Source organism: Coregonus lavaretus (genome assembly GCF_964263955.1).
Source record: "Coregonus lavaretus genome assembly, chromosome: 33".
Classification (NCBI taxonomy): domain Eukaryota; kingdom Metazoa; phylum Chordata; class Actinopteri; order Salmoniformes; family Salmonidae; genus Coregonus; species Coregonus lavaretus.
In genome coordinates, this window is record NC_140020.1 from 36535511 (window position 1) to 36546816 (window position 11306).

Sequence of the window (11306 nt, forward strand, 5' to 3'; positions counted from 1 at the left end):
ATTGGCTACATGTATGTTGGATACCAGGCGCTAGCAATCTTAGTACAGGGCAGAATGGGAAAAAGGCACAACCTGGCGCGCGAGCTCCGTACAGGGTAGATCAACAGGCGCAACCAACGGACAGGATGGGGGGTGACAAACTTGATGGCGACTTGCGGGCAGTGTGTTCCGAACAACAATGACAAAAAATATATACTAAAAAAGTTATACCACCAACCAAAAGAGCACTTTGGAGACTGAAAGTGTAAAGGGGTGTGTGCTCTGCACAGGTAGAGCCCTATCTGCGCACATGCCTGGGCCTATGGTCTCATGAGTCTTCTCAAGTACCCCCTGTGTACATTTTACATTTTAGTCATTTACCAGACGCTCTTATCCAGAGCGACTTACAGTTAGTGAGTGCATACATTTTCATACTATAGGCCAAGTACCCCCAGGGGTCCTAGTACCCCTGGTTGGGAACCACTGCTGTACATTTATCAGAGCCTAGTGTTTTTACTGGACCTCTACGACCGACGCAGGCCTGGATGGCCCATGTAGGCACTACTGTATTGGAAGACATTCTGGAAAGAAAGACGTTACAATACTTTCAAAGGGTCTGGAAAACCAGAGCACGCACGCTTAGATATATAAAATATATATGCTATTACTTTTTTGTTGTATATTAGTTTCTATTAACAGTTGGTGTTTCGGCTCCAGCCTCGATGTTCAGACCCAAGGTTTTAATTCTGGTGTTTCTCTTGAGGGAACTGTCGCCTGGTCTCTGTGGTGGAATGGAGAAAATGAGAAACTGCAATGAAATCTGAGATTGTAGCTGACTATTCCATGATGAAAGCGGTGACAGGATGGGGACAGGGGGGTTGACATTGTGTCTTCTCATTGAGGAACTCTGTCCTGGACAGATAAGAAAGCCCCATTGCGAATTTTACGCAGAAAAGCAGGAAATGTGACAGTGAAGTTTTCCACTTCCATAAACAAAAGAGCTGCCAGCCCGGCCTTGGAGGGAATCCTGTGTGGTTGAGTTCCAATGTCTGAGAGAGCGAGAGAGAGAGAGAGAGAGAGAGAGAGAGAGAGAGAGAGAGAGAGAGAGAGAGAGAGAGAGAGAGAGAGAGAGAGAGAGAGAAGCTACTGGATGCGTAACATTCTCTCCTCTTCTTCTCTTACAGTGCCGAGAAAATATGGCCGAAAACAACACCAATCTCTTTTTGGAAATACTCCAGTCATTTGATGTTGGTGAGTTTTTTCAACTCCCTCTCTCAGCTACTCCTCTGCTCCTTTGTTGTGGTTTATCTGTTTTCACTGGAATGTAGGGGTTTAATGGTGATGAGAGTACTGTAGTTGAATATTTTCTCAGGAAAAGAAAACATGCATTCCAAACAGCATTTATCGGTGCTGACAGTCTAGTATATAGACACAAGACAAGGACAGACCCATAAAATTAGCAATATTGCAAAGCTTCCTCTCTGTTAGTGTTTTTTTCCTTTGTCCTCCCAAATGTAATTTCCAGATGAAAACTGACTTCATGTCTGCTTTTCCCTTTTCCAACAATGAAAAACTATGTAGAGGTAGCAGAGTAGGTTTACACTTTATAAAACTTAACTGTACCAAAGGAAATTTATTTGTTTTTGCTGGCAGTGGTACACTGGAATTTGTCCTCTGTTCCTTTCTCTCTTTTCAAAGAGACGCATATGGTGACCATAGCATCTCAGGGAGCAAGTCAAAGACAACAAAATGTTGATCCTTAATTTGTGCTGATCCTTAATTAAACCCCTACATTCCAGGAGATGTAACCAGTTTTATGTCTCTGGAGGACTTGGCCTCATAAACACCACAGAGAAAGGACTGATTATTTTGTTGAGGGGTGCCGTCTTGACAGAGATGCATTAATTCATCGTCATAACCGCGTGGTTGATATTAGGATAGTTACTTGTGGGTTTGGCAGTACATGTCTAGGCTGGGTTGATTGAAAATTGAAAATCTTTCCCTCCAAAGGGCAGGGGGAAATGTTAAGACTACCTGCTCAGTGCTGGAGGATGGCAAGCCATTTTCTCAAAATACTATGAACCACACTATAACTAATGAACGCTTCAGTTGTGAGTTTTTTAATAAGGCTATAATACACTACATGACCAAAAGTATGTGGACACCTGCTCGTCGAACATCTCATTCCAAAATCAGGGGCATTAATATGGAGTTGGTTCCCTCTTTCATGCTATAACAGCCTCCACTCTTCTGGGAAGGCTTTCCACTAGATGTTGGAACATTGCTGCGGGGACTTGATTCCATTCAGCCATGAGCATTAGCATGGTCGGGCACTAATGTTGGGTGACTAGGCCCACAGTCGGCGTTCCAATGCATCCCAAAGGTGTTCGATGGGGTTGAGGTCAGGGCTCTGTGCAGGCCAGTCAAGTTCTTCCACACCGATCATGACAAACCATTTCTGTATGGAGCTCGCTTTGTGCACGGGGGCATTGTCATGCTGAAACAGGAAAGGGCCTTCCTCAAACTGTTGCCACAAAGTTGGAAGCACAGAATCATCTAGAATGTCAATGTATGCTGTAGCGTTAAGATTTCCCTTCACTGGAACTAAGGGGCCTAGCCCGACCCATGAAAAGTAGCCCCAGACCATTTCTCCTCCTCCACCAAACATTACAGTTGGCACTATGCATTCGGGCAGGTAGCGTTCTCCTGGCATCCCCCAAACCCAGATTCATCTGTCGGACTGCCAGATGGTGAAGCGTGATTCATCACTCCAGAAAACATGTTTCCACTGCTCCAGAGTCCAATGGCGGGGAGCTTTACACCACTCCAGCCGACGCTTGGCGTTGCTTATGGTGATCTTAGGCTTGTATACGGCTGCTCGGCCATGTAAAACCATTTCATGAAGCTCCGGACGATCAGTTCTTGTGCTAACGTTGCTTACAGAGGCAGTTGGGAACTCGGTAGTGAGTATTGAAACCAAGGACATACGATTTTTATGCGCTACATGCTTCAACACTCGGCGGTCCCGTTCTGTGAGCTTGTGTGGCCTACTACTTTGCAGCTGAGCTGTTGTTGCTCATATATGTTTCCACAACACAATAACAGCACTTGCAGTTGACCGGGGCAGCTCTAGCAGGGCAGAAATTTGACGAACTGACTTGTTGGAAAGGTGGCATCCTATGACGGTGCCACGTTGAAAGTCACTGAGCTCTTCAGTAAGGCCATTCTACTGCCAATGTTTGTCTATGGAGATTGCATGGCTGTGTGCACGATTTTATACACCTGTCAGCAACAGGTGTGGCTGAAATTGCCGAATCCAATAATTTGAAGGGGTGTCCAAATACTTTTGTGTATGTTGTTAGATAATAGAGTTTTATTCAGGTCTTTTCATACAAACCTCTCCTGTGTCCAAAAACTATTACTCAAACCAAGAGATAACTAACAGTCTCTTCCGTCTCTCTCCTTACCAGTCCCCCTGATCATAGCCTTTTGTGTGTCCATTGCGGTGGGCATCCTATTGGGGGCGCTGGTCTATGTAGTCCTGACCTGGATGTCCCGTCGCAGGGCCGGCTCGGTCAGCATCACCCGCTGGCCACCTAGCCTGTCCCACACCTCCCCACATGCCCGCCCAGGCTTCAACCGCAACAGCAGTTACGACCGACGCAGCAACAGCCTGGTCAGCGCTGCCTTCAGCTTCCACCGCCAGGCCTCCTCCCCAGACCAGGCTGACCCTTTGGGTCGCAAGCCCAGTTTCAGGGCTTCCACTTTCCACCCACTCCTCCAGTGCAGCCAGATCGCCCGGGAAGCTGAGGAGGGGAGCCAGACCACATTGCCTCGTACCCCAACCCTGACCACTTCAGCTGAGTCAGCCCACCAAACCGCAGCCCAGGCTGCTGCCACCCCGCCCAGGCCTGAGTCGTTATGGAGCAGTAGTAGTCTGAGGAGGTTCTATGCCGCACAGACCCCACCTCCTGCTTATGAGAGCATTATAAGAGCCTACCAGGAGACCTGCACGTAAGAAGGGAATGGATGGGTCCAAGTGTATGAGCAGACTGACTGACTCCAGGGTTGTCAATGGGTGCTACAATAACTGGATATGTTTGACGTTTGAGGTGAAAATGAAGAGCCTGATGCTAATATACCATATGTCCCTATGTGAGTGTGTGTTCACTTGTGTGTTTGCTTGTGTGTTTGCGTGTGTGTGTGTGTGACAGCTGTGTTTTACTATGTGTTTGTAAGCAAGAGAGAGAGAGCCTTGCATCGCGTTTATTTTCAGATTAGACAGAGTATTTGTTGTACAAATATGTTGTGTTTCTTATGAGATTGAGAACTCATGTTGATTTCCATGATGAACCAACCCCAATCCCCCCATGTAACTTGACCGCTTTCTATTTGTGAGCTTGGACATGCTCAATGATATGGATAGACAATAATGTTTGCTTGAAGAAACACAAACCTCTCTACTATGATCCAATGAGGGTTACTGTCCAAAGGAATCTACTAAATGTGTACTCATATATGTATGATTGTCATGGATCTGGTTTATTAAATGGTCACTGTTTTGGTTGGCATTTACTGGACACTGATCATAACTTAACACAATACAATGATGAAAGAAATGGTAATAAGGTGTGTTCTTTACATGAAACGTAATATCCTCTGTACCAGTCATTTATGGAATCACATAAATTGTGCCCTTATTTGGTGCTACTGCTGTCCAGTGTCCAGTCTATAGGCTACTCTTTTCTGGTGGGAAAACTGACTCACCTCACTGTTTCCTGAGGAAGGAATTATTTAAGGTGCCCAGTTACAACACTGTCTACCGCAGAAAAAACATGGTTACATTTCCTCTGCCCCATCCCTCAGCCGCATACCAAAAAAGAGGCGGGGTGTGGCTTTGTGGTTATTTGAATCCCAGACTGCCCCTTTAAAGTCTTGCTCCAGTCTCCTTTTCAGCTCATTTATCACCTGATTGATTTAACAAAAGGCAAATCTCAATAGGTGGCCCAGGTATCCTCATGACATACTACAGCACAAATGGATGGAGGGAGGGGCTTTCCTCGTTTGTTCTCTATTGCCTTTCTATTGTTCCTCAAGCAAGGGGGAGGGCGATGACATCAGAAGCCACCATCACACCAACTCCTTGAATGGCCCCCTCCATAAAGTTTGCTCAAAACATGTTATTTACCCTTAAGTGTGGGATATCTATTTATACGTTGGATATTGTTTTTCAAAAGGAAAAGTTCAAAAATAGCTGGAGTGCATCTTTAAAGGAAGTGGACTGGATATTGACCGGCAGAAGAAAATTCAGTTTCGGCATAGGGGTCGAAGTAAATTAAGGTTAGGGTTAAGTTAGGATACAGTTTCAGTGAGGTTAAGGTAAGGGTTAAGGTTAGGGAAAGGCCTAAAAGTTCATTTTGGGTTAGTGTACCACTGTCATTCTGCCAGTTAAATAAACAAAAGCTGATACAGGTAAATAAACATTGTATTGACTGCTAATTAAACTTGAACTTAAACAAACATACCTTCTTAGAACAATTGACCACACCCCAAACAATTAAATTAAAGCCAGCATCCTCAGAATGCAACTCACTTGCACAGCAACACAGCACAACCCCTACAAATTATCTTCATGGCTCTCATCTGAAACGGAGTAATGCTGCATATGAACCAAGTGGGAAGATGGTAATTACCAGTTGTGAAGTCGTACATACCAGTTGGATGCATTCACATGCTTTGAACTCGTTGAGAAACGCCGATTGGCTAATGGTCAACAAGCAGCGTCAACCATAAACTAAAAGTACAGCTAGCATGCTGTAAACAAATTATAGTGTTAAAAAAACATATGAATAGATTGCTTTTTTAAATAATGTTTTATTGCTGCATTTAACTGCCGAAAATGCTGTTATCGAGGTAATTTCCTTAGTGGGTGACGTCAGAGGTCAGCGTGTGACAGAAGTCGGAGCTTAGGGATGATAGACGAGTTTCACAATAGTTATTATCAGTTGGAGGGGCGTTCAAATGGATTTTTCCCAGTTGTATGTGGTAAATACCACCTTCCCCCTTGGTTATGAACGCTGCATGAGTGTTGCGATCAGACACTGAAGAGGAAGCGAGACATCCCACTCTCTGGCTTTTTCTGGTTCAAAGAAAGTCAATGAACTAAGTAGACCAGACCCAGCAGCTATTGCATTGGTGTCTATGGGAGCCACACCCAGTGAACTGACAATTTATTTTAATTGTAAACGGCCTGAGTGAACTATCTTCATTTATCCACCATCTTTAGTGCGATATACCTATTTTATGTTTACATTTACATTTACAAAATGTGTGTTTCATGAGCATTATGGTTGTTGTGTAAAAAAGTTTTTTTGCTTTGAGGTGCTGCGGAAAGTGACGTGTTATATGAGACGGGTGCTATTTACCGCTGACAGGAGGGCAAAAGACTGTCCTCCATCCTCTCTACTCCGTGACCGATAAGTGGACGAGTGGGCGAGGAGCCACACCCCATTTGAATCAGCTTTTGTTTTGTCAGAGGAAAAAAACAATATGCTATTTATTTATCTATAAAAATGTATTGCACAACTAACTTAATTTGTTTTGATCACTTTACACATTTATTTTGTGATGCACTCCTAAACATCGCTTGCCTAAGGACACCAAGCGGAAAAGGCCCATTTCAGTTCATTTCAAGCAAGTTCATTTCCATTCACATTCATTCTCCTCGGCAACTCTCCTGGATTACCTTTGCCCTTTTTCAAAAGGAGGCGAGAGAGGACAGATGAGAGAGGACGTAGGAGGTGAGGAAATCGAATTGATAAAAGACCAGTGAGAGAGGAAGAAGGGAAGAATAACTAAGCACTTCCGGGTCACAGATTTATTGAATCCTTCAGAATAACAGTTCCGTCCAGTATTTGGTATTTATTAGCCACTGCAAAAGCCTTCCTGGGTTCCAGCTACTCTTCCTGTATACTTTGTAAATTAATAATTAGGGGAAAAAATTATGGAGAATGTGCACAATCGTCAATATATTTTATACTAGTTATCATACAAAAAATATTTTAAAGTATTTCTATAAGATATTATGTGATTTATTTGTTTATTTTTCAAGCCTAAATGGTCAAAATGTTGTTGTTTTTTGTGTGTAATCTCATTATTTATTGGACTGTACATAATTGCCTGTACAGTGTTTCAAAGTAAAAGGGGGATCCATTCTACTCAGGTGCATTTCTAGTTTCCAAATCCACAGAGTGTACACCCCAAGGAGCGTCGCTGCTTATTTTGTGGCCCTTAAAAAGGCCAATCAGATTTAATCCAATCTGTTATTCATATTGGACATACATATTGCAACGTTGTGTCAAAGTAAAAGGAGCCCAATCAGCTTAAATCCAATTGTTTTTTCATATTAGACAGATTATATTTACACAAATACATGTGCCACAATGGAGCACTTTGGCAGTTTACAATAAAACTGAATTGCAGTGCAATTTCCATAAGATGTAAGAAAATGATGATTAAAAGAGAAACACATAGTTTTTCTCAATGAATTTGGAGCAATTTTCACAAGTATGTGGTACATTTTCACACCTCTAAGCACAGATATCTAAACAGATCATCAAAATGGCTCATGTTTCAAAACTCTAAGCACATTTTCAATTGACTGAGTACAACAAACACATTCACAATGTAACTTGTTCACTGCATCTAATCACTCACATCCTACGTATAATGTATAAGGATAATGAAACCGTAAGACTGACATAATTCTCAAAATGCTCACAACCTGCCACTGGATACCATTTTTTCTTTTTTTATGGTTTCCCCAAAAAATGTGTGCATGTGAAGTTATAGTCAAATACTTTATGGAAAATATTTACCATCTACTATTCTTTCTATTCATCACTTCAAATAGAAATTTGAATCTTGTATGTTTTGCTATTGGATTAAATGTTATTTAAAATGACTAAACGGTGAGCTTATCATTAGCTGATGGGCTCGTGGTAATGGCTGGAGCGAAATAGGGGAATGGTTTCAAATGCATCCAACACATGGTTTCCATCGTTTCCATGTGTTTGATGCCATTCACTCCGTTCCAGCCATTATTATAAGCCGTTCTCCCCTCAGCAGCCTCCTGTGGTACATACATTATATTCCACATAGGCTCATCAAGTCTCAGCATTCCCTATCTCATGTGCTTTTTCGCTCATCGATGCTGTTTACATCCCAAAATGTAGGGGTTTTTGGAACACGTTTTAATGCCCCAAGACTTCCTCAAGAGTCAATCAAACAAATGGCCCACGTGGTGCATGTTGTCACAAAAAAAGATTTTGGCTGAGTTTTACTTCATGAAGAAGAGGTGTTGATGGGTTTCTGCTAGGTCCAGGTGTCCAGCAATGACCGTCTTCCTTCCTTCCTCCCTCTTGGGTACTGGCTTAGCCTGTCTGGTCCCTGCTCTCACTTCCAATGGAGAAGGCTGTTGTGAATGAAAATAGACCATCCAGCCAAGATAGATAGGAAACGGTTTAGAGAAGCAGTATACAGTATTTAAAGCAGAAACTGTCATTTTAGAACTGGATTTACAGGTTTGGGGCTTATAGTTGGGTCAATTTCACTAGCAAATGTGCAGGTAGATCAACCAGAGGTCAAGCCTCGAACACCATGCAGAGAGCGATAGCTTGGTACCAGTGGCGGCTCCTGAAAAAATTCTCAGGAGGGGCAATTTTTCTGATGATTTAGGTGACCTACACACATTTTTAAAAAGATATGTCCAGCAACAACATGAAGACAGGGGCAGCATATAAGTCAATACCAGAAGCATTTATTGACTGATCTCAAAAGTGTTGGCTTACAAAAGCAAAATAAGTTATCACAGTAAAAATAATCAAGGGTGTTCTTTCACATTCCTCAACACTGCATAAACAATATGTATGGCTTTGTAAAAATGAACAACCATATTCTGGCCAATTGTATAGATTTGTAAATATGAACAACCATATTCTGGCCAATTGTATAGATTTGTAAAAATGAACATGAACAGATTTTTTATTTTTTTGAATGGCAGTACCTTTCAAACATGTCTGCTTGCAGTAAGGTAGCACTCACAAGGTGGCCAGAGAAAGAGAACCTTTCTTTGGTGTGATCCAGGATGGTGTTGCAGACCTCTTCAGACAGCCTCTGCTTCTCCTCTTCTCTCAAAGCTGTTCTGGGTCTTTTGGCTCCTGTTGCTTCTTGCAGCTGCTGTTGAGAGGAGTCCCTGAAGGCAAACAGACCAATGTGTTTGTTGGCTTTGTACAGTATTGTTGTCTATGTGATGCACAGGTATATGCAATGTATCCATGTATAGTACAAATACTTCAGTTCCACTTAAAATGGGCAGGGATGCATAAAGTCTTTAGTGTTTAAGTTAGCCTTTGTGTCTCACATAGCCTGGATGTTCAGCACAGTATACAGTGGTGCTCATAAGCTTATGATCCCATGCTAAAGTTGACTAAAAAGAGGAATAAAAAAGAAAAGAAAATTGGTGTCCTTAAAGGTTGGATTTTCCAACTTTTTTAATTAAGTCATTAAGATCAATTTCCAAAAGATGATTTTTTTATTTTTTTATTCCTCTTTTTAGTCAGCTTTAGAATGTGTTCATACACTTATGAGCACCACTGTACAGTACACATAGTATATAAAATAAGATAGATTACACCACTGGCCATATATAATGACAATAATGTAATTTCAAACACAAATGCAGTCTCCTTTCATGCATACATTTTCAAATAAAGCTCTGCTTTGAGAAAGATCGAATGATATTGTTTAATCTTTATCTTACCTTATGGCCTGCACACTGCTTGCGAAGCTGTCGAGGGCACGTTTGATAAAGACAGCATCGATGTCCTTATTCTGTAGCTTCTGGTACGGTGGGCTGGTCAAATGAACCCAATGAACCCGTCCGGATGGCTTCAAAACATTCTATGAGGTCGTCTCGATTCTCGTAGACAGTGTTCACGACTCTGCTGTTGCTAACCTCATCGTTGTGGCGGCGGACAGCTAGCCTGTATCCCTCATCCAGTTGAGTGGCAATATTCACTCTCACCAAAGCAGACAATCTCAAACAGCTATCAATGTGGGTCTTTGACAGCTCATTTTTCTTAATCTTTTCTGAAAGATGGTGCATGTCGGTTACACCAGTCGCTGTCCAAGCGTTGCTGTCTGCCGTTCATGGTTACGTTACGTTACGTATGACGAAAGCGCGTAAGTGCAAGCCCTCAGACACCCATAGAGAATGTATTGAAAGCTCAGAAATTTGAAAAAAAAATATTTTACATTAGAGGCTATGAGAGACTTCTGGGCGATTTTCAACCTGACTGAAATCGCCCCAAAACAGGCGGGGACATTTGAAGCACGACTTTAGCCTGATTGGACATTTAGTGGCTGGCAGATCAGACGTGAACACTGAACTACTGTTGCCATGATATAATTGATTAGAAAAAAAATCCCTTCCTTTTCCCGTTTGGCAGTGCGTCGCCCATATCGCCCTATTGAACACACCACCCATGCTTGGTACATAGGTTATTTGAGGCTGTGTTTTACAAGTTAATTGCTGATTGAAACCAAACCCATGTATCTGTTTCTGGAAATGTCCTCAAGGATTCTTCTGGATTCTTCTGAGGCCTATGGACGGTGAGAAAGATCCACTGAAAAGTAGTTTCCTTTACACTGCACTAAATTCACAACTGCAGCAGCTGCAGTATTAGGCTTTTTTTACATTTAGAAACCTACACACAATACGTTAGTTATTGTACCACATGCATTTAAACATCTTATTCTGCTAGTAATGGAAAGCAGAAGTCAGTGTTGTGAATAGAAACATTAGTATTCATACTCCAAGCGCTGGGTAAAGGTCAGTTGTGGTATTTCAGACACAGGTTGACATTTATTGTCATGAGTCTTGCCCTGGAGGCAGAACTGAGCAATTTCCACTAGATGGGCCTGCTGCAAATTCTAAATTGGCTATATAGTAAAACATCATTTTCAGATGTTATGCCTTTGTGGCTGTGCCAGCTAGTGACCACTCTGCAGAGCTGCCTCCAGGGAAAGATTCATGACAATAAATGCCAACCTGCATTTCAGATGCACACAGGTGGACGTCAGAAGGTATTTTATTGAGACAACGTGTTCACCTCAGGAAACACCTGCCCTGTACTTCCTGGGTTTGAATGGAAGCGTGACTGTGTGTGTTTTTATGCATGCACTCGTGTGTATTCTTACAATTGCGTCAGCACCAGTCACAGGTGTAGACTGTGAACTCCCTCCCCTCTTCTCAATTCTTTCTAGTG

The 11306-nt window shown here is 42.4% G+C and overlaps 1 protein-coding gene across 1 annotated transcript; it reads left to right on the top strand.

The window, feature by feature from the left end:
* Positions 1–1114: 1114 nt before the first annotated feature.
* On the top strand, positions 1115–4681 carry LOC311108377 (myc target protein 1 homolog). The gene is made up of 2 exons (XM_084151012.1): positions 1115–1230; positions 3450–4681. The coding sequence occupies exons 1-2, from the start codon at positions 1176–1178 to the stop codon at positions 3995–3997; spliced, it is 603 nt and encodes a 200-aa protein (XP_084007138.1). The 5' UTR covers positions 1115–1175; the 3' UTR covers positions 3998–4681.
* Positions 4682–11306: the final 6625 nt, after the last annotated feature.

Excerpts from the sequence above, each read along its gene's own strand:
- LOC311108377 (XM_084151012.1), top strand. The coding sequence starts at position 1,176 with ATGGCCGAAAACAACACCAATCTCTTTTTGGAAATACTCCAGTCATTT. Across the intron at positions 1,231-3,449 it reads ACTCCAGTCATTTGATGTTG|TCCCCCTGATCATAGCCTTT; the intron begins GTGAGTTTTTTC and ends TCTCCTTACCAG.